The sequence below is a fragment of the Rhipicephalus microplus genome, chromosome X (genome assembly GCF_043290135.1).
Source record: "Rhipicephalus microplus isolate Deutch F79 chromosome X, USDA_Rmic, whole genome shotgun sequence".
Lineage (NCBI taxonomy): Eukaryota > Metazoa > Arthropoda > Arachnida > Ixodida > Ixodidae > Rhipicephalus > Rhipicephalus microplus.
In genome coordinates this window covers 206,374,989-206,399,800 of record NC_134710.1, presented here as the reverse complement: position 1 = coordinate 206,399,800, position 24,812 = coordinate 206,374,989, and the positions used below count along the sequence as shown (strand labels likewise).

The following is a 24,812-nucleotide window of genomic DNA, read 5'->3' as shown; positions in this document are numbered from 1 at the left end:
CTCTCCTCGAAACCCACCGTACGGGAACGAAGACCTCGTCCGGCGGGCGCGGGAGGGCGGCTCACTTTTAAATTCGTCGTGTAACCTGGATCGCGGGCCTCGCTGCTGTCAGCCGCGCCGCTGTCTCCGCCGGAGCACGCCGTGGGTATCAGACACCGCCATGTGGAACTACGTCTTCCTCTGTCTTCTCTTCCTCATCAAAATCATCGGAGGCCTGGATCGAGAGGAGTATGAATTCGGCGTCGGCATCGCAGACATCACCGGTCCGGCGGCTGAAATCGGAATGGTAAGCGCGTGACGACGTTTCCTCAAGGCGTAGTATTTCTCGACCGCACGTACGCGCCGACTGAACCACGTGCACAACCCAACGTTCCACTCGTTGTGTTTACTGTGGTACGCATACCTTCTCCTTGCGCGGCCTCGTCTTACCTGTACTTCGAGATTTCCTGGAAGAGTTCCGTTACGCACTCTGCTCGGAGAGCGCTCAGTTGGCAGGCGTCTTGTGGCGTTGATGTGAGGACGCTGTTTTGTCCGCTTTCTGTGCGTCTCCTGCGTGACCTCATCATTTCGCGACAGCGTAAGTGAGCGCCCGGCCTGCAGCCTGCTTGTAGGCCGCTTCCTCCCTTACGCTGTCGCAAGAGCCAGTGGTCCCTTCGCAACGTGTAACGATGCAACATCAACGGTGTCTGTACGGCACAGGCGTAGTGGGGGGGTTCGAACCCCTCCCCCCAAAAAGCGACATTGCCATTTTGTTTGCGTACGTGCCACATAAAATCACAAACATGTGAATGGTGGGAAGGACAGCTTCCGAAATAAAAATCCTAACTGCGCCTCTGGTGCATGGCTGAGGGCCTGTCTTTCAGAGAACCTTTGACGAGCGGACTCATTAGCTCAGTTATCGGAATTAATTTATTGTAGAGTAGCAAATGCACTGAGGTCTCATGATGTTATAGTACTGGAGTACACAACAGTGGGCTACCAGCTCGTTTTTGGGCATTCACACAATCAGGTACTCAGGAAAACACGCATCAGACTGCGATGAAACAAGCAGTGCTGCATTGGACAATTTCCTCGAAGTTCCTATGCGAAGCTTCACACTGCTTGCATGCGTCAAGTTCTATCGGCGAGGTCGCCAAACATTTTGTGTGCCTGCTGTGACAGGCGCCCCAGATTTGCTGTGTGCCTTCCTATATACATCCTCACATCCAGGACAAGTTTGTATACGACAGAGAACCTTCTGGCGAGTAGTCTTGCACATCATTAGCGTGTGGCCTTTCGATCTCGTTACTAGGGATTCACACTCACGAATGGCGATGGCACGTGCTTTCCGTCGACTTGCCCCTGTTCTTATTTATGCACAAAAGTGATCGGAGATTGTGAACGCGGCAGTTGCGTGGATTATTCCGGCACGTGTCGCCCGCTGACTGAACGCTATCGGTTCCAGCATCTTTCGGCGCCTACAGCAGCCTCTTCTAACCGGCTGGCTTTCGACGAAAGAGGAAATGTCTCGTGTTGTATATTTTGAATGGTACAGAGAAGGTTTATTCAAACGCACTTTCCTTCGCGCCCTAATCTCTGGCAGGAGAGGAAATGGAGCATACGAACAGGCGCCTAATTCGACGTAGGGCCGGAGAAAGGAGTAATGTGGTGCTGGGCCGTAATCACACGCGGCCAAAGTGACGCTCTCAGTTTTGTCGGGCGCAAGGAAGAGGCCGCGCATAATCCGATCCGTCTGGTCGGCGAGGACTGTGCGTATGGGCGAGGCCTAAGCAGGAAAAAAATGCTCGGCCGGCGCTGCAGTTTCATAAACTGAGGACCCCAACGAAGGGTGCCTATTTTGGGGGGATGCCTAATTCATGTTTGCTCCTTTAGAAATGATTGCCTTTGTTTGCATGCTCTACAGTGGCGCCCTTCCTGGAAGGAAGTGCTTCCTATGGCGGCCCGTTACAGGGATCGCGAACGGCCGCGTGATAAAAGACCCCGCTCCTCTGCTGGGCCAGCCGGCAGCGAGGGCACGACGCGGAAAGAAAGCGAACGCCGGAGATGCGAGCAGGGTTCGGGGCGGAGCATCCTTTTTTCGTCTCGGTTTCTGTTCACGATTTCTTTCTAGCTTCTTCGAAGATCAAAAGAGAGGCAGCGGAGGCAAACCGAGGTCATGCACGCTACAAACGTTGCCAGTTGCACAATTTTTCGCTTTACTTGGCATGTACGAATATGTTCTGAATTAGTACGCAATTTAACCCTCGTTGAGATAGCTCGAACGGGTAGATATGATACACTCGCACTTCTTCTATCAGACAGAGGACTTAAGACGTTACGTGGTGTGTATACATGAGAAGAAGAACCAAAAAGTCATCTTGAGAAGGAATGGCCAGCAGTCATCCTGTTTTCGCAACGACGACTGTCAGAGGAATTGCCGTTAACGGCCTCATCCCCTACGCATCGAAAGGATTGCAAAATATGCAAAATTTTGAAGAACGAACTCAATAATATGTGGGGGGGCTTATGTTCTAAAACCGCGATGTGATAACAAGGAACGCATTAGTGGAGGGCTCCGGAAACTTCGACCACCTGGGGTTTTTTGCCGTGCCCTGACATCGTACAGTACACAGGCTTCTACCATTTCTCCTTTATACAAATGTGACCGCCACTGCCGTAATCGAACCCGCAACCTTCGGTTCAGCAGCTGAGCATCGTAGCTACGGATCCTCCGAAGCGGACCACGAATTCAATAGCGTTTTAGGCTATTCGATACTCGTATGGAGCACTCCTTTTATCATATATCGAATATTTTTCGAATAACCAGCACCGATGGGAAAGTTCAAAGGAACAACTCGTTGGAAGAGTGGAGGATCGTATTTCTTGTTTTAATTAGTGAATTGCGAAAATTCACGCAGTTCAAGGACCTCTGGCTTGAAGGTCGCGGGATCAAATGTTGGCCATGTACTTTGATTTTAATAATAATAATAATAATAATAATAATAATAATAATAATAATAATAATAATAATAATAATAATAATAATAATAATAATAATAATAATAATAATAATAATAATAATAATAATAATAATTGGGGTTTTGCGCCCCGAAATTACGATATAATTATGAGAGACGCCGTATAGGAGGGTTCCGGAAGTTTGGACCTCCTAGTCTTCATTAACATGCACTGACATTACACCGTGCACGGGGTGTCTCTACTATTTCGGCTTCATCGAAAGGCGATCGCCCCGGCCTTGATCGAACCCGTGACCTTTCGGTAAGCAGCCGAGCACCGTAGCCACGGATCCACCGTGGCAGACGACGTGCACGTTAAAGAAACCACTTGCTCAAATTTTTTGGAACACTCCAATAAAGAATGTTCATGAATGTTCATTCATGAAATGTTTGACGTTTATGTTTTAGTGTTATTTAAAATCCGTTGACGAAGTACTACCTCAAATACAAAAGTAACTAAAGTTCCCGGCTTTAGTCGCTACTGTATACGATCGTACCTCAGTTTACATAATCGTGGCATCCTTTTTGGGTTAATTGCACTGGTAATGTTACTGTGCTAACGTTTATGAATAATTGCTTTAAATGAAATGTTGTAGAGTAGAGAAGTACTAAGCGACAATTGAACAGAGCAACTACTTTTGGTATCTTAAGATCCCGAAACAAAAGTCTAGGCCCGTCTTAAATATAGTTGCCTAATTATTCGAAAACTATTAGAATATTAGTCGATTTGGTATGATCGCTGTTTGATTCGTATTTCACCATGCACACATGCCTTGATGGAAATTAAAGACAAGAAAAATGCTAAAGCCACTAGCAGTGCTGTGATCGGTAGCCTGCAGGAAGAGATCATTGAAGAGCCATCTGCATTAAAGAGCCGCACCAAAGTGGTGCGGAGATAGAATGCCCGCTTCCCTCTCATAAGACCAGTGTTGTATTTGCTGTTATAGATGGTGCTTGGTTTTTGTTTAGTGCAATTTGCTACAGTTGTTTCCTTCTTTCGTTTCTTAAGATTTGCCTCGTTCGCTACGCACTGCCCTAAAGTCACGCGAAATGTCAAAGAAAATGAAACAAATTTGCGAGTGAACGTAAATACCTGTAGCACCACTTTGCGGGATACAGCAAAAAACACAAAGAGAAGTGTGGCCCCCGGGATGCAGCTGCAATTTTCTTTTTAGGCGAAATTTGACAAGTCATGCTTAGTAAGTCCTAGCGTATACGGGCATTGTGCAAAGTGCACACTATTGGAGTCAATTTCCTGTAAATAGGACCATGTTTCACCTTCCCTCTACTTTGAAGAACAATCCAGTTTGACTCCCAAGCGTGATGGTGCTTGGAGAAAGACTTCTTGGACTTCGTATTATGCACGAGCGTGCGTTCGAGTCTCGTATTCACAAAAAAATCTCGGAGGCCATACTCCTCTGTGCTTTTGTTGAATCCCGCGTGATGGTCCTACAAAGATTTACGTTCGTGGTCTAATCTACTTCATCTTCCGTGACATTTCACGTTAGTATTTGCGGGAGCGCGTTGCAATCAAACCAAGTTTTGTGAAAAAAAAATTAATAAAAATGTAACAAGTTATACAAAAAAAGGGGGTATCTACAGCTGCAGTCTTCCGAGTGGCAACAACCCATCCTACTTCTGCACCACTCCGGTGAAGCGTCGCTCAGCCCCTAAGTCACCACATATTGCAGCCTACCGATCGTAGTGCTACTATATAGCGACTTGGCTTCGCTTTTCGAAGCTAGTTCCGAGCACCTATACTGGATATAGTACATTCTATAGTTAGGGTGAACAAGAAAGATGCACCGTGTAATCACATTGCATGGAGAACGGCATCTCCGGTCGCTTCTGCGACGTGATATGCAGTGAAAAGTACGAAATGGCCTAGGCGCAATAAGCAACTCAACAGTAAATAGAGGTGGTCTTCCGTGCTCTATTGGTGCTAGCGTGCTAGGTATCGCGCCATTTTTTCCCTGTCTGCCGCATGCGACGACACGTATGCGTAGATTTTTTTTGTGCATGACTTTAATAAAAAAAGCGTAACACACCGAGGAAGTGTGAACAACGAAGCAAAAAAACATCGCGAAAACACGTCAGTGAAAGAGACGGACGATGAGCTGACTTACAACCGAGGTTTTATTCCATACGAGGGAGTATGCATGGCACACGCAACATGAAAGGAAGGAGAGGATAACAGTGACGTGGAACGTTTTTTGATGAAATACTTTTATGCGCCTCAAAAAACTGTTATGAAGCATTCATTCACTTTACAAAAACGCAACTTCTCTGGTGAGAAGCGCTAACGAGGGTACACTCATACAACATCACTTGCATTGCAAAACGCCTCGTAAATCTCACGTGCTCGTTCATAACTGTGCCTTTGAAGTACCTTGCATTGATAAAGCACAGTGTGACAGCCACACACGGAGCTGTGCGCAGCTAAGTAGCTACCAACAGAGCCCCGCGCATTAGACTGCAATGTTCTCTGAGGTGGTTACTTACACAGCGGCCAGTTTTCCCAATTTAGCAGTGACCACATGAGAGGGCAACAAAATGCGCTGAAGTTTCCGAGCTATGAGGACCGCCAGCAGTACATGGTGTGCCCAAACAGCTTGCCGTTAACATACCGGAGAAGGAACGCTCTGTGGTGTAGTGGTTAGCGTCTAGCGCTGAGAAGCGTGAGGTCGCGGGTTGACGCCCCACTGCGGAATTTTTCCTTTTCGTTTTTTTTTCTTTACAAACGTGTTAATAATTATTTTACGTCATATTCATGACAAAAATACGTCACGAAACCGTGGTGGACCCCAGCATAAACCACTTTCGTCTTGCAATAACTATTATCCCCTCCCCCCTGAAGAAACAGCATCGCCTCGACGCGAACTTATAACAAAGAACACACAAAATTTAGACGTAAACAAATAGCGCTGGACAAGGGATGGTGAAGGACCGATAAACGAGGGTGCTAATTGAACGACAGTTGAAGGCGAGCGACAAGGGCGTAGACCAGCGCCCTCGTCTGTCGTTCTTTAAGCGTCCCGTGTCCAGCGCTGTTGGTTCACATCTTAATCACGTACCAACCAGCCCAGTTAGGTGTACTCCTGCACATACAGAATAAAAAATGACAGCGTAAAAATAAATTCAGAAAAATATTGAATGTAAAATAACTGTTAGCGTTCGCGCACACCAAGTCCAGTACAGAAATACAGCTCAAGATTACATCGGTTTCCGACTGCTCGTAGAAAGGTGTAAGTCGTGCGACGTGAACTACCTGCAGGTCGCTCCTTTTGGAAAGATCGCATTGTTCACTTCACCGACATAGGAGCTTGTAAGGGCCAAAGTATACCGTAGTGAAAGATTCTCGCTTAGTCCACGCCGGAGGACAGGTGTCCACAAACACACAAAGTGAACAGGCGTGTACTCTTGTCGTCGTCGAAGGTTCTTGTGTTCGACGCTCATGTCTTGCTGCCTCTTCAGTCGTACACGCGCGAGTTGGTGAGCCTCTTCGGTGTGATAAAATCTTAAGCTACGTCGGGGTTGTCGTTTACATGCGGCAGCATGACATTGAGTGCTGTTGGAGGAGTTCGCCCATGCACAAGGCTGCTTGTATTCTCTAGGAACGCTGTGCTTTACGCCAACGTATCGTAGGAGAGCACTTGCCTTGTGCTGAATTTTCTATGTATACATTGACAGCCCGTTTGCTAAAGTCTTGTTAAATCGCTCTGTGAGTCCGTTAGACGTGGCAGTATTTAACCGAGGATAAGACAACTACAGAAGCGCAGCGACAATATCTTTCGCTTATCTGGGGCCTTCCACGTACTTCTGCGTCTTTCTCACGCACTAACGTCGAACCAAGTGTCAGTGTAAAGTGAGCATATATTTGTTTGCGCTGACTACGAGCATACGCACAGTTAAACTAACGGGATCTGTTGGCGTGCATTTCTTCGTTGTCAAGACCAAGGGGTGGGGGGGGGGGGCGTGTGTCACATCTATGGTGATTACCGCCGAATGGTGCACATATACCCCCAATGGAGGACAAAAACACACCGCTATTCTAACTGTTGTCGGGTTCGCCTTAAACCGGCGGCAAGATTTTTTTCGTCTTCTTTCACTCAGTTCAACTAGCCTCATAATTAGTAAAACTACAATTACAAGCAAGATATGACACCCCTTATGCAATCTTCTGCGTCGTCATTTCCCTTCAAACATGGTTGCATCTCACAAGAGCAGCCCGATAGATTCATTCCGCTTTCATTTCTATTACATTAGCAGGATGTCACCTCCCTACTTTGAAAACTGAAACTTGTTGAAACTCAGCCGTCTTCAGAAAGGTAATATACATTCTAATGATGGCCATTGTGTAAAAATGGTGTATTGTGAGGATGTTCAACTGATGTTGAAAGAAGCAGTGTCAAAAAATTGCTGGGTATGAACTACGTATAAAGGATCCGATGGTGCGATTTAGTAGCTAATATCTTACCTAAATAATCGTGAGAGTATTAAAGAGTCACATACACGCATTTCATGTTTATTAACAAATATCCTGATATCTGTTATACTGAAACACAGTTGTGCACATCAGAACGTAGAAGAAAACGCAAATATTTACTGATATGTAAGGTGAACGTGCGAAAACCGGATTCCAATATTTCGCCAGGATCCGGCCTTCGTCAATGCCGGATTCCGGTTGAAGTGCTGATAGAAATGTGAAGTGTTCATTTATTATATATATATATATATATATATATATATATATATATATATATATATATATATATATATATATATATATATATATATATATATATATATATATATATATATATATATATATATATATATATATATATACACTTTGATCGCGCGCAACGGCCATGCGAGATAGGACAGTATACGTTTGGGCGACAGCAGAGCAGAGCAGGGTTGCTTACATTTCACAATTGATAATCCTAGCATATATTGACCAGTGGAGATCTTACTGCCTCTTGACGTCATGTGAGCAGACCACTGGCGTCACGAAATGTGCTGGAAAGAGGGGATACGCCAAGAGAGAATAACGCGTTCATTCTTTGAATTTCCAGAAGTTGTTTAACAATTGTTCTATCGATTTCAGTTTTGTAGAGCTACAGATGTGCCCGAGCAGTTTATCATACCCGCATAAAAATATATGCGCTTGTTTCCGGGTTGCATATTTTAGGACGATGTCGCAATTAGAATGTAAAAATGCTGGACCGTCAACAATTCAGCGTAAAGTCAACTAGATGGTATAATGATTGACACGACACTTTCACTATGCACGCGGCCACTAGTTTCCACACTCTGAGTTGAATACTTTTCTCTCGGGGCATCGAAATAACGAAGTACTATTGCACACTCGTGTTCAGAAACTGCGCGACTTTAACATTGTACGCCAAAGGTGCACTTCAGTGAACACAAATGAAAAAATGAAGCGCAGAACATTTTTTTTCAAAAAATTTGGTGCTCTATAGGTCTCGGCAGCTGACTTAAATCACTTTGTAGGCAATCTCAATTCACGTCGAAATTGAAGCCGTGCCTTAAACGCACACGTTCTTTTTTAAGCCAGCCTTTTTGTAAGCTGGCCTAATGACGATGTAGATGAATCATTGACTAAAGATGACTAGAACTGACTATAGAATTAACTTGGAAGGGTCAACAGATGAACTGAAAACATGAGACAAAAGACACGCAATACTATGCAGAAAAGTAACTGAGCGTAAGTCAAAAGGGACACCGCAACTCTGTTCGGAAGGCCTATTTGAGTGACGTTCGGCGGTCAGTTGGTAGTTTTCACTAGATCTGTTTGTGTATCTTCTTTTTCTTCCCATTTTCGAGCACTGAATGAACCAATGAGCCCGCCAAGACGTTCCTACACGGAATACGGATCCTTGTTTTCTCTCGTTTGTCCCACATTTTCACTTGTGCTGTTTGGATTCGGCTTAGTTGAACCGGCCTTTGTTCTTTTCACTAGCTCTCTAACATCGCCGTAATTTATATCACCCACACGCACACAGACTTCCGACGCTATCTGCTTTCAATGAACCTTGGCATTACGTCGATGTCGACCGCTGGCCTTCGGCGATCGCGCCATGCTATCAGAGAGCGGAAATGGCTGAGCCCGGACCAATAACGTCGCACACACACGTGGCGGAAGTTCGCAGCATGCTTCGTTGTCGGGGAGCCGGAAGAAAATTGTCTTGTAAGGAGCGCGGTCCTCTGTATGGGCACGGTCGAGCGTGGCCAGCGTAACTGCCGAAAACCACCTTGCTCGGGTTCTGAATAAGACGTATTGTTCGTCGCGTCCGAGAAGCAGTTGCTTGGCAGAACCCACGTATCGAGAAACGTGATTTTTTCCTCTTCGGAAACGCCTAAACCATGCAATTTGACAGCACTCAGGCTGCGCGAGTTTACCGCCTTCTTTGAGCGGTCACAGTTCGTTGAGAATGATTTTCCTGGGTAATTTGAGAAAACATGAACCACTGTGGCTGTGCTTTACGCTGAGTTTCGGCTTTTCGCTTCGGTAATAATTCGACAGTCACGAACAACAGTTACTCTTTTTGGATTTCCTGTTTGCTGGCGTCAGTCAGTGTATCACACCTAAGCGGCCTTCTACTAATGCAGTGAATGTATGCATAACAGTTCACTGTCTTTAGTGCTAGTCAATTTCATTGACGGTGGGAGAAATGCACCTATATAGAAAACGTATGCTTCGTTTAAATAAACCTAGTAGTACTTGGCAAGAGAACACACGCATATGTGGTGAGAAACATGGTTGAACTAGTCTTGCGAAAGCGCCTTTTGTGCGTGGGCTTTATAACGCATAAAGTGAGAGATAGCTAAAGAACAAGTAATTTCATCTAACCATAAATGATTAGATTGTGTTGCGTCTTCTTGAGCTTAATTATCGTGATAACCACAATAACGAATTAAAAACGCTAGAAAACGGTCACAGGTACGATGAAAAATGACAGGTTTCACTGACGATCTCGTCCATTCATTCATTCATTCATTCATTCATTCATTCATTCATTCATTCATTCATTCATTCATTCATTCATTTATTCATTCATTTATTCATTTATTCATTCATTCATTCATTCATTCATTCATTCATTCATTCATTCATTCATTTGCTTTATTTGTGACCATAAAAAGGGTTGTAGGAGACCAGGAAAAAAAAAGCTGATCGAACAGAGAGGGTGCGCTTGTCACCCTATACACACTGCAGATATGCCTCTCTGAACACCTTCTTCCACGAGATACTGCGTGGCATGACCGCGGGTGCTCTATGTTGTCCACGTAGCTCTCTCACTAATTTTCTAACTGCCACTCTTGAAGCAAACGATGAAACCGCTGTACTTGTGCCTCTGTTTTTGTGAGCGGTTATTCGCTTAGTTTTTGATAGTTTTGAAAAATCGTACCCTCTACTTTAGTTATGTTACCGAAAATGTAGCGTTTAACTCGCTTATTATATCGACAGTATATTTTAACATAATTCCGGATTTTCACATGCCATAATCACGATACGAGTCACGCCGTCTGTCTCGGGATTCACTTCGACTCCTTATGTCACTTTATGCGTCATGTGTTCATGCGTGCCAGATGTTTTAGTCCAGATTTTCTTGAATGAAATTGTGACTTTTAGTGCATTGTGAGGGACATTTTTAAAAGGTCCTTGTGCTCAAAATGTTTTTTTTTTGCGACGGGATGCACTCTGAGTGCACATTGACCGGGATGCACATTGACCGCCTGAAGCATGTCTGCACACGCACACAGACAAGAAATTCTCTCCTGCACAGCATCTGATGAGCGGTGCTTAGTATTCAGTACAGCTTACTGGGAAATGCGGGGCGCAATCTTTTTCATGCGTTTTCAGTTTTCACGAAACTAAAAAAAAGACTTTTTACCGATGACGATTATAATAATGATACGTAGGGTATAACGTCCCAAAACAAAAAAATTACCAAAAAAACACACTGTAGAATTTGTTACCGACTCGCCCCTAACGGCAAAAATACTTCGTAGTAAAAATGGCAAGTATATTCTGAAAAGAAAACGAGGAAGACATGACCAAATTCAGGTTCACATCTAGTCCTTATATGCGCATGGAGGTGTTCCTAATAAAATATGAACTGAAGTGCTTAATGTACCAAACTACTCACATTACATTTCTGCCTCACTCTATATCGTATTAACGTGAGGTGAGACACGAGTTTCTGAAGTTGGCACTTGCAACCAGTTGGCACGATCGCACAGCATGACCGTTAATTGCCTCTCGCATTGACGGACGGTGAGAAAGATTTTCCGGACCAGTCAGCGCTCGGCAGTGTTCGCCAGTTCAACGAAACATTTCAACCCTGAGTCAGCACGCACGCCTCGATAATTCACTACAACATTTTCGAATAGCGGCTGCTTGCCTGCGTTTGTAGAGAAGTCCAGAGCCAGCGCCACATTCGGTTAGAGATCCATTTCTTCTTAAGTATGATGGTACCGAGGTGCGCCCACTGCTGTTGTAGTAACGTCTTCATGAAAATTCAGCCGCCAGTTTTTGTCGGCAGGGAAACAGCTAAAAAAACGAATCCACCTCAGAAGTTGCTTATTTTCTTGAATTTCATATTCCAAAGTAATAGGCTACCTATACCTGCACTATTTGAACGCTTGTAGATTAAGATCTTGGGGTTACTTCCATCAGACAGGTTTATTCAGTAGTGTCCTATAACAATTGATGAAAAATTAATGGTTAGCAATCTCAGTAAGTTGCAAAAAGTTGCACAGGTAGCAAAAATTCTCCCTCTTTCATGCTTGAAAGGCCATGTCAGAAGGTGGTAATTGATGAAATGAATTTGAACCCGAGGTTTGCCACAGTGCCTCGTCAGGGCATCTGCACGTGCCATCTGTAAGACCTACGCCAGCCGTCACTTCAAACGAATTTTCCAGCGCCCACCTCAGCACCCGTGTTAGCGCCGTTCAACCCGTGACGCCACCCGTGCGCAACGCTGATGCTTCGCATCACATCAGGGTTTTCTTCGTGGAGATGGTTCAATTTTTTTTCACTGTTGCATACGCCCAAATGCGCTCCCACGTTTGACATCTGGTTTTTTATTTGTACTTGGCTACTTGATAGGACATATCCGCATAACTAAACTTATAAAGCGTGTAGAAATTACAACACCTTCCTCTTGCTAAACGAATAAACGAGTGCAACTTTCATGGTAGGAAGACACAAAATTCGAACTACTAAAAATGACTGAGGGGAAATCATTACACCACCTCTCGCTAAAGGGAACCTCATGCCTCATTTTACAGCGAAATCTGTTATAAGATCACAACGAGGGTGGATTCTGGTGCCGTAGTTGTTCGCCGCCGTCGCCGCTGGTGTCCGTAACCAGTATCGCACAATATAAGAGAAAATAAAACCAAATATAAAATACGCAGGACAGAATGGGAATCAAGAGCAGACCCTCTGCGTAGCGGTCCAGTACTCGACCAGTTAGCTACACCGGCGCTTGGAACTCCGTTGCAAACTGATCCTGTGCAGGCTTCACTTCGAGTAAGGAGTCCTAAATCCGCGATATGATCATGAGGAACGCCGCAGTGGAGGGCTCTGGAAAGTCTGACCATCTTGCGTTCTTTAACGTGAACTAGCATGGCGCAGTACATGTGCCTCAAGTATTTCGCTTTGGTTTAAATGCAACCTCTACGGCCGGGATCGAACGTGCGAAACTCGGGTCAGTATCCGAGCACCATAGCCACTACTGATCCACCGAAGAGGACAAGGAATCGTGGTAACATGTCTAATAAAGTGTTTTAAGACGGCAAAGGAACAACCTGGTGTAACACTATGTGAATTGCGTAACCAGTGTGTTGTGGAATGCTCGAACCTATTACAAAAGTACCGGGAATAATTCATCACCATCGTCAGCCACAGCATAAACGAAGTGCACACATATTGTCTTGCAAGTGTGTAGCGGGTACCATGCTTTTCTGAAGAATGACGAATAAAGGCATAGTGGATGCTTCGCTACTTGACCACAATATAATGATTTATGGCGTAGTTGGTACCATGCAAGCGGGCTCGCAGTAATTGCTCAAGGAGTGTTGAAGAAAAGGCTAAAGAAAGGCCGCTCTTCTATAGATTTTGCGGCGGCTGTGCTGTGCGCTCCACAAAGGCCTGTTTTTTTTTTGTAATTCCCCCAGTGACATGGGACAATTGCTGTATAAATTATTTCTATGAGTCGGTGCCACTGCATATCTGCCCCTCTAAATACAAGCGCCACGTTTTCGCGAACTGAAAATCGCAGCCAACCTTCGTATTCATGCGCAATTCCCGCGAGAGAGGCCTTCGCTCGCAGGTACAGTCAACATTTGCGATGCCAAGACCAATTTCACTTACGGTAATTCTGTGTACAGCTGCATGCTTGGGTTACTGTCTCGTACATTAACGAGGTGAATTTTTCTGATTTTCTTTTCATTGTTATGCAGAAAGGCGTTTAGCCTGTGCGTCTTTCACTGTTTTCCTGTTAATAAGCCACGGAACTTGCGTCACCAATGTCGAGCATTTTGTCTTTGGGCCGCATAGCGTCGCAGTGAATTTCAGACGATATAAAATATTTTTGCAGATGAGTGTTTAATATTGATGTTTGCATATGAGGCTCATGACAAGCACCAAGTGCATGCTGCCGTGCCAGTAAATACGTCGTCACTGATGACAACCGGGGGTCATGGCATTGACGTGCAGAATACTACTGAATGCAAATTTCACTAGCTCAGAACATGTGCATATGGTGGAAAATTTGGCATGAAAAGGTCAATACGACGTTCCCTAGAAATAAAACGTTGGTTTGGCATCATACATTCATGAAAACACCGTTATCGAGCATAAGTCCCAAGTTATCAGGAGTATATGAAGAAATGAAGCATTCCAAGTGGAGCGGGAATGTTCGCAGTTTGATAGAAATGTTATTTGACTGTCAACATAGCAGTTGCGATCAATGCAGCACAGTATGCCATTCTGAAAGTACAGGATGTGCGAATCTCGAACTACACATACGTGCGATACCGGCGAGGAATTTTAACTAGCATGGTCGGGAAACAGCGGATATAAATGCAATGCCTTTATTTTCCGAGCTTGTACTACACACGCAACGGCGTGCGTGACGGTGTAATGAAGACTGGCTTTCGCAACGTGTGCTCAGTGTTTGCCGTGGCCTCCACCTGAGCTCAGAGCAAAGGTCTCGAAGAAACCGCCACGCCAGCTAAAGAAGGGAGCGAGGGAGCGTGGTTGTCGTGACGAACGGGTGACCGGTTTATTCTCAACACTGAGCCAGGCGAAGCGGATTCTACTGGGTATAAAAAAGGGGAAAAAAAGAAAAAAAAAGAGTAGTAACTACAGCCCGCACTAGAGGACCCAGAAACATCCCTAACCAGACAAGGCGTTCAGTAGAAGGCCTTCCGTTTGTTTATCAAAAAAAAAAAAAAAGCATCGTCCAGATAGGGCTGGCCGACAAAATAAAAATAGGTCGGAACACACCCTTCGACTCACCTAAGTATTCACTTCACGTACACTTTTGTGCGGGAGGGATTGTTGCCTTGTGCAACGAAAGTGTTTAGGCAAGCGTTATTTAAGACTTCGGAATTGGACTTCGGAATTGGACTTCGGAATTTAAGACTTCGGAACCGTGAAAATCAGGGGGGAAAATGCGTATTTGGCAGGCGCAGAAGGCTCTCTAGTTGCCCGCTATTTTTTTTTTTTGCACTGTTAAAATAAAAGAACAATGGTGACGTGGCTTGGATTGAGAGTTTATATGCTGAATAACCCGCGTAGCGTTTGCGTCACGCTACGATGCGCAGATTAGATATTCCTCGCACTATAAACGTATATTGCGGCTACAAAGCACATGCTGCCTATGTACACGGACGCAGCTTGTCATCCTGATGTCACTTCGAGCCCTTCGGAACGGACTCTAATATATGTGTGGTTTCGTAACAGCTGCTTGTAACTGGTCAGGCGCCTTCACGGCTCGATGTCGCGATTGGCGCAAATTCCCTGTTTCGAACTTTAGCAGCGTACAAAATAGACTTGCGAGTTTATACGTTCCTTAAGGAGCAGCTCTTTTCACAACGGACAAATGTACAAGGTTGCTTTGTGGGGGACTCCATACATTGAGCGCGAACAAAAGGAAGCAAATTGTGCACCGGGTGTTGACCGGCACGAACGAACAGGACAAAGCCCGTAAAGCTGCAGCTGTGAGCAATTACGGTGCGTCGAATGGGAAGCGTAAAGTTTCCTTTGCACGTGCATATAGCCGTGTGTATAGCTATGTACAATCAGCGGCAAAATTGGTGACCTCTGTGGGAGAAAACTTCAAATTTCCCAGCAATTCGTGAGTGCAGTGATGTGGTTAGTCGAAGCCACTTCGGTGCAGCTGCTGCATGGAGCAGATAAAACACCAAACTGGAGCACCATATGATGCAAAGCAGCTAGCAGTCTTGCATTTCCGAACGCAAATATTTGACTCTAATATGGAGTAATATAAATTGTACCATGTTTAATGAAATCAATATATTTACATCTGGATGCATGTTTATTTAAAAATTACAGAATATTAAGTTAGCTTACTGCTTCTGGTTTTCTGGTGCCCAATTCCAGTTTTTCGCTGTACTGTGACTGTCAGCCACTTCACATTTGCCTGTAATACAGTTCGTATTTGTAATTAAACGAGCCTCTCTCCAATGCGTTAGTTGTTTATGGAAACGCAAGCTGCGTAAATATTCCGCGTACATTAATTTATTTGTAAACTAAAAAAAACTATTCTCACGATGTTCGTGTTTTCAGTACAACCTGGATCTGTATTGAATAATAAAGTGAACGTTGCAGGGCTTCATGAAGAGAACCGTTGTTTTGAAATGCAGGTTTTTAGTGATTAATTTGTCCTTTGTTCCAGAAATATTCGCAGTGATTAACGACATTCGCTGCAATAAAAGGCTTCATATCTCATTTTACAAGTCATTGAACATGAAATTTTGCGAAAGCCGAGGAGGCGGAGGACCGAAACACTGGTGTAGATATGCTGCGAGTTTTGTATTCCCAGTGAAGCTGCACTGCTTCTGTCACCGATGGAATCAGGATCGTAGAATTGTATTAAAAAAGCGCTCTGCATGACATTATATTTTCGAATATATATATATATATATATATATATATATATATATATATATATATATATATATATATATATATATATATATATATATATATATATATATATATATATATATATATATTATATATTCTGTTTAAGCACACATACTTACACTGTAATTAATGCACTGAATGAATTAACAGGTATCCGTCTTAGAAAAACTTGTAAATCCACCAAATAATTTAAATTAGACGCTATGTTTACTAGATTTAATTATGTTATGCCACATATTGGTATAGCTGTTGTAGAAAACTTTATTTACGCAGTGAGAGTGAGATAAAAGCTTTAATTAAATTGCTCGGGATGCTAGCCCGTATATTCGCCTGACATGCTACTTCAGGTCCTGGCTGATATACACCAACAAACACAGAGCAGTACATAAAGCCACATTTGGAATCGCTGCTAAAGTCCATACAACTATACAAATTTATACAAGTTCAGCTATACTTTATACAACTTCAAAAGGCAGCCGCCACGTTAAAAGTGGATGCACACAAGCTTGTACAAATTAGCGAGTGTGCTGTATATGGTGACGTCACGAGCCGGACGGACGGTGACCCCGAAGTCGGAGAGCACGGCTAATGGCCGAGGACGTCGGCGGTACTATTCCCTTACTCGCGGGTGCCATCGGCTGCCGAGCTTCAGTCACCTGGTCATCGCTGGACTGTATTCTCTAAAGCTGTGCAGTACGTGCTCTGTGGGCGTTTTAGAACAGGACGGCAATCTAAATTCAACTCTGCCTGCCCGTCGAAGTATAGATATTCAGAGTTTGCTTGGGTGTCGCGGTCTCTAAACTTTTCACGCTTACTGTACGTACGCTTGCACTCATTAATAGAAGCAGTCTATCGCGTCCACTTGGTTGCTGCGGACGGGGAAAGCTGCAGCGCGTTGGCACCAGGCGCTGTCGTATATCTTTCAGGCTTTTGAGTTGCATAACTTGCACTACTGGCTTACAGGAACTAAAGAAAAAACACCAAGGAAGTAACGAAATAAATAGAAAACAGGCGTGTGGAAAGAGATACGAAGCGATTCTGGCCGCTGCGAAGGTCGAGAGTGGCGAGAGTAGCCGGCGACAGCGGCAAAGAGACTAAAGCGTGCTTGAAGAGTTGTGACAGCGGGCGACGGACGCATATTTCCGGCAGAGATTCCAATTTAGGCGCTAATGGACTTCGAATAGTACACGACAAGATAAACGATGTTCCACGAAATGCGAGGTGCATGCTAAACCATCCGGGCATTTTGACGTTTCGTGACATCCGGACACAGCCGGCGGTTGCCTCCTCTCATCGAGCCGCACTCAAGAACGTCGGCCCCTCACTCGGTGGCGACCAACCTCTAATGCGTGGCGTGCCGAAACCATTGAGGATAAATGGTCCTACCTGTGCATTACCTCTTAATTGAGCACCACTCGTGCAAAGAGGCTGGATAATTCAGTGTCTATAGCTGTTTTGAGTAGTGCGCCTGTTCTTGACCGTTAGGAAAGACCATCATGCGATCCTGCGCTAAAAATGGGCCAACGGTGCTGTATTCGCTTGTGAAAACATCAGACGACTTGAAGGGCTGTGTAGGCGCTACACGTAGACTTATATATCCGTGGCCAACTTTATCGCGGTTGTCATGTCGGAGGAGTTATTAGCACAGTAAAGAGCCAAGCGTTTATCTACGCGTACGCGTTTAACGTTGCCGCGGTTAAGTTGCTGAGCACACGGGAGGTCACGAAATCGACTCCTTGTAATGGTGTCCACATTTAGACAGCGAAAAACTTCCGTGGACTGCTGCTTTGGTGCTCGTTAAAGCCTGTGACAAAGAAAAATATAAAAAAAAAAGAGACTCAAGCTTCCTCTATACGGAGTTCCTCATAAGCCACAACAAGTACACCATTCGGGTGCCAAACCTCATGATTTGTAGGTTGCGCGAATCAGAAAAGATGATTCAGCAAGGCGTGCGTTGCGGTAAGTTGAGGGCACTAGCTTCTTTATGGCGCCACTAATATGCCTAATAGAACTAGTGGCCAATTTTAACGCTGTAGCGTTAACGAGCTCGTTCGCAGAAATTCCGTTGTCGGCGTCGTTGGTTGTGAGCAAAAGATAATCTTGTCCGTTACCGAAAAATTGAGAAAGATGCAAATAAAATGAATAATAAGAACTTTCAATTGAGCGACAATCAAACGCACACCATCTGCATGACAAGCAAGTGGTCCACTATAGAACCATGCTATTGCTGAAACTGCTTAAAAAACAATGTCATGTAGTAGAAGTCACCTTAACCAATGTGATATTGCTTGGCAGACGCGTAGAATTGCAGTGTCATAACATGTAATATATGCTGAATGAGTGGATGTCTAATACTTAAAATCGGCTACGAAAGCCTGTCTACCACTTATACAGGTACTGTCTACCAATTATACAATCTTAAACTCAGCTTATATGTCATTAATGAAATAGTAAACACCGTTGGCACTTATATAGAGCATTGCTACCCAAGCGATACTCCATATGAACTACGCTTTGATCGTTTTCGATTGCCTTTTTTCAGAACAACATATGGTAAGCAAGCTTTATCATATTAAATACCTTATCTATTCCACGAAAATAGCTATGTCCGTGAACTTTTCAAAGAATATAACACTAAAAACAGTGTGAAGAAAAAAAGTTAAGATGTACTTCCTTCTTTGTAAGGAGCCTTAATTGTATTAGTAATTATAAATATTTATAAATATTTCTTTTGTGTCGTTCGTGCTTTTGCATATTAGATGAAAATTGCTCAATTTCTTTGTTTTCAAATGTATTTATCTATGGTACTTATTAATTCTGTCAGAAATTTCTCCTTGTTGCATATATATATATATATATATATATATATATATATATATATATATATATATATATATATATATATATATATATATATATATATATATATATATATATATATATATAATATAAATATATATAAATATATATAAATAACCAATTGTTTGCACTTGCGAAATGATGCAACCGGAACATGCGTATTAGCAACAACAGAAGCTGATATGAAGCGCTGATGCTCGCGAGGAGGCTGGCCCTGGGTACCGCTACATAAATCAACTTCATCGCATGGCAACTAACCACAATTGACGTTAACCCGACGTGACGGCTGTATCAAAGGAGTACATATATGTAATGCTTATAAAATTGGGTAGGCAGCTCTGCAACCACGAAGGACGTTTCACGAAGCTTAGCGTCTATTCGAAAAGTAGTTAGGAGACCTGGCGTAGCTGTGTGGTATAATGCTTCGTTGCCACGCAGACTGCGTGGCTTTGATTTAGCTGGGACTCTGACATTTATTCTCTGCATTGATCAGTCGACGCTAACGATGCCGGGTATTTATTAAGGCTCGCACGTTAAAATTGTTAATGTGTATTGTCGTCGTTCCTGGGTAGACACTAAGTGTCAATCACCTATGACACATACCTGCATACCAGCGGCACATACCTGCCTGTAGGTTATGTGCCACTGCCTGGCGAGAAGTGTTTGACGACGTACGCGGCGGGATCATGGCATTATTCATGTCCTGACCAGCGCGCCATATTCGTCAAACCATCCTACCCTCCCATGCTAAGTTTGTTTCAAGCCAAGTTAAGGGGCTGATCACGAGAGCACCCAAACGTAAGTGGCTTGATAGATAGATACGCTCAAAGTCGCCGAAGTTCACTAAGAAATGCTTCGCATTTTATACTTGTCGGTTCAATATTACAGCCAGAAGGAAGGGATTATACATTTCCATCTGATATAGCGGGAACGAAGCGTCAGTGGTCAAGTGACATGTCTGGAATAGTTCCTGCATGCTCTTATCCTCTTGATGAAACTACTTTCAGCGTACACAGCTGATGCGTTTGAACTGTTTGAGCGATGCGAAACAGGCCAACCGGGCATGCGGCCCGAGGCAAACGCCGCGCCACTTGCGAGCTCGACCAGATAGCGGTCACGTGCGCGTAGCTTGGCTGGGGTTGTAGCGCTCGACGAACGCTCTCGATCCCTCGCAAACTCGTGCGTGTAGCGCAGTGCCGCGGATGGCAGACTTTTCTCCGACCGCGCATGTGTTACCACAGGACGTGCCATCACTGCGTCATCTACCTCAATAAGCGTTATCCCTTGACATGGTTTCGGCCTCCGATTGCACCAGTATTACTCTAATCGGCATTGGCTGTTAGTATATGGGACACCATTCTGTGCAGCCTACTGTGTAGCACTAGAATATAGGGCTTATATATGCATCGCGCAGGAGGCTCATCAGAATGAGTGCGAGGAAAGCGCTGTTATTTTCTTTTCATTCACACATTCGAAGCAGCCAGTCCCCTGTCACGTACGAGGGGGTTCGTATCCTTACTCAGACAATATATACTATAAATTGCAAGAATGGCAAAAGCTCGGTGTATTAATGGCTGTTTCGCGGAGTACACTGATCTACGCTTGACCTTATGCGTCACTTCGCCAGATTTCTCGCAGAATAAACCACAAAACTAAGCTGATAATCCACTGGGATTCCGACAGATTGACCTGCAAGAGTTACCCCCGAATAAGCGAGCGTGGTTTCGATTTTAGCAGATATGTATCTGGCAGCAGGAAGCAAAATTATCCGCACCAGATCACAGCGCTCGCGTGGTATACCGGAAACGGGGACGCAGCTTCCGCAGTCTACTTTTCTGCAGTTATGGTCGCTTCATTGTCTCCGCTATCTCCGCTGCTGTCGTCCTGGCCCATACGGAGGAGTGAGTCTCAAGACGAGTCACATCAGTGGCAGTGAAAGGATACACCCGGAAAGAATACGACAGTTTTGCTTCAAACCGGAGTTCGCGCCGCTTGCAGCTGCAAGCCATATTTTGATGTGTACTATAAGCCCTGTGCGGGAGCAGCTGGAATGAAAGGCCGCGATAGTGGTATCCTGTTAATATCACGTGCGTTCTGTCGGCGCTTGTGTGCCATGGCTTTGTCGTCTGCTGACGTGTAATCCCTGCTCCGTCCACGCAAGCCCAGCGATTGAGATAAAACTGGGTTTAATAATAATAATAATAATAATAATAATAATAATAATAATAATAATAATAATAATAATAATAATAATAATAATAATAATAATAATAATAATAATAATAATAATAATAATAATAATTTAATTTTCACCGATACAAGGTTGATGAAGGGGATGAGCATAAATGATCGTAGCCCTCTATGCACACCAGCGAGACGCAGCGGGGCAACAAAGCACGTGGTTCATTAATTACCTTCCGTAGTTATTGCTGACTCAAAGGTACATACGAGACAGTAATCACACTGATCATATACCTCAATACATTAGTTTGTCATAGCCACAATCATAATCATTTTCAGGTTAATTCATGTGCCCTGCCGGACGAAGGCCGCTCGCAATGATCTCTGATTTACCCTGTAATGTGCCAGTTGACTCCATTTTAGGCAAGCGAACTTCATTTCTTCAGGTCGCGGGATCGAATCCCGGCTGCGGTGGCTGCATTTCCGATGGAGGCGGAAATGTTGTAGGCCCGTGTGCTCAGATTTGGGTGCACGTTAAAAAATACCAGGTGGTCGAAATTTCCGGAGCCCTCCAGTACGGCGTCTCTCATGATCATATGGTGGTTGTGGGACGTTAAAACCCGCATATCAATCAATCAATCAATCAATCAATCAATCAATCAATCAATCAATCAATCAATCAATCAATCAATCAATCAATCAATCAATCAATCAATCAACTTCATTTCTTCACGCCATGTAAATCGCTGCACCCCTCGGCTGTGTTTCCCATCCTTTGGTGTGTGTACACATTTAGAGAACAGCAAAATGTAAAAATTATAGCTACGAATGAAACACCTCAAACAAATGTTTCTATACAACATATACTACGTTGTGGCAGTACAAGAACTCACAGACAACTCGGTTAGACTAGACAGACGGACATCGGTTGTATCAAATAGTTTGAAGAGTCTGAATACACCATTTATTCACGTAGTTGAGAAACCTTCATGTTTGGGATATCAATGCCAGCAATAATCAGATTCTTCACATGTGACAGCGGCCGATGTATGCTTTGTTGTGTCCACAATTATTTGCTTTAAATAAAAGTGTACAAGTAAAACAAGAACACCAGCTCAAATAAGAACTATATGCTACGCCTAGACTAATGCACAGCTTACGAAAGCGACGGAAATGTTTGAGCTTGCATGCAGCCATCAATGCTCGCTGATGGGGGAGCCCAGTAAGAGGAGGCAAGCATAACCAGCCCCGGCATACCACACAGTCTCGCCATTAGTAGCTGATGGGGACATTTTCATGTTATCTGTATGCGCCACTACTTTTGCAACGGAAAGCTTAATTTCCATTGCAAAGGACAATGTTATTGCTGAGGGACTTAATTTGGGTAGGTTGTGGGGGAAAAGAGAAAATGCTGCTGTATGAAACATAGACGATCTTCTAATTCATGGCTTGGTAAGCGATTAAACTAAGCGTTTGTCTTCACTATCAACGCTTTACATCTAGCGGAGATTCGCGAAGAAAAGGTGGATACACCGAATATGCGCCTGGGCACACTTTAACGACAGCTATGCCTGATTTTTTTTTTGTCGCAGAATAATATAGGTGAAAGATAAAAATATCCGCTACGAGGAAAATATGACTTTGAGTGGTTGTAAGAATTTCTTTCATTTTCCCCCCTGCAGCTCGGGAAAATAGTGGTGTGTATGATCAGAAAGCTGTCGAGGGACAGTCTCCTCTAAACCACCTCTGGAAAATTTCCTCCTACGTTCCCTTTAGTTTATTACGTCGAGAAGCAGCTTTTGATGGCGGCTGTGTCAGCACTCGCAGCAGCGGAAGCATTCGTTCGTCACGCCACATTGCTCGACCATATCGACGAAATATAGGAATGCGTTTGCTGCTGCAGTTGCGCCGCTGCTCTCGGCGAGGATTTCGTGAAACATCTATTGTTCATTGATTGCTATATACCTGTGATAGGCGACCGCGACAGGGGAGAGCAGTTTTCACCGCCCATACATTTCGACCAGCTCTACAACAGTACTTTTTTCAAATTTTTTCCTTTGTCAGACGGCGGCTGACTAGCGTTCGCTGCTTGAATGAATGAAAGCCTGTCTTTCATAAAGAATACCCGCAGTGAGAGCATGAGCCATGCGTTGTTTGCTACTGTAGAAATGATTCTTTATGGTGTATGTAGACTATGTCCATTAATGAATTGATCATGGGAGGGTCGAACAGTTGTGAATGATCCTCTCAGCTAGGTGTTCAGTCGACTGTAGCTTTGGTGTAGATGTCATGTGATTGTTGGCCCTTCTCTATCCACTTAGCTAAAGCAGATGCTTTACCAAGTTGGTTCGTATACTTGGGATTCTATAGACAGTGCAAAAAAAAAAAAAAAGTCGGATCACGCAGTAAGACGCACAAATGTAGTACTGTATCTGTGCGCCTTTCTGTGTGGTTCGTCTTTTTTGTGCTGTTCAATCTTTGACACCTGTACAGTAGTTTGACTTAGTTTATGTTAGTACTCAAAGTAAAGTGAAACAGAAAGCTTGCGTGTTCTGTGCTTGGATATATTCGAAAGTATGCTGCGAATCATGCGCACACCATGTCCGTCCTTTTATCATGCACGTGGTGGTGCTTGTCCATAATTTGACGCCTGAAACTTGCTGTGAGACTTTCATTCTAGATTGTCATGGAAGTTGGTATGCTACGCTCTTGTTAGGAGCGTTGCTTTTAAGGAGGATGTAACTGGGAGCCCCCTGCCGAATGTTTTGCATCTCATTGTATACGTTCACACATAAAAAAACATGTATTAGCATGCATAAAAGGCGATTTAACCCCCCCCCCTCTCTCTGAAAACAAAACAAAATCGTGGCTGCGTTTCTGGCTATTAAATTGATCGTTACCCCGTAAGAGGACTCGTTGTATAAATGTGCACCTATTTGATATATATATATATATATATATATATATATATATATATATATATATATATATATATATATATATATATATATATATATATATATACTGGAACTCAACTAGTAAAAATCAGATTTCTAATGACAAAACTCCCAAATGGAGCTCAGCCAAGCCTGTTCCTAGTTTTGTGCGTGTGATAGCTCTGCTTCACACTCGGCTTCTCCAGCAAGTGTAGGCCCCGCACAAATATTTTTATGCAACACTACAACGTGTTAGTTTCCTTTATTATGTGAGGATATTTAACCATTGAGGAGGACATTGGTTGACGCCTCTCCGGCGCCTACCCCAGTGGGAATTTGTGAACTCATTCTTTGCCAGTGACGTCGCGCTGTCAAGCTTGCGATGATTGAGCGTGTTTCGCTAGGTATTCTATATGCCACTTGTGCCTGAAAGGCTTTTACAGGCAACAGCACGAGCGAACGCCGCATGTGAGTCCGCTGTGAGCGTTACAGACAGTAACTGAAATCATGGTTCAAGGAATTGCGAGCGAACATATGCTGACCAGGCTGATTGGGTTCGGTAAGAGTAGCTGCGTGTCATTGAATGAGGAGGATACATTCATAATAAAGAAGTGGACTTTGCTAGGTTCT

The 24,812-nt window shown here is 43.9% G+C and overlaps 1 protein-coding gene across 1 annotated transcript in view; it reads left to right on the top strand.

The window, feature by feature from the left end:
* CDase (neutral ceramidase) overlaps nucleotides 1-24,812 on the top strand; it is a 147,569-nt gene continuing 122,757 nt past the window's right edge. The window contains exon 1 of the mRNA XM_075878500.1: nucleotides 1-286. Coding sequence (XP_075734615.1) covers nucleotides 161-286 — 126 coding nt within the window. The 5' untranslated portion in view covers nucleotides 1-160. The remainder of the gene's footprint in view (nucleotides 287-24,812) is intronic.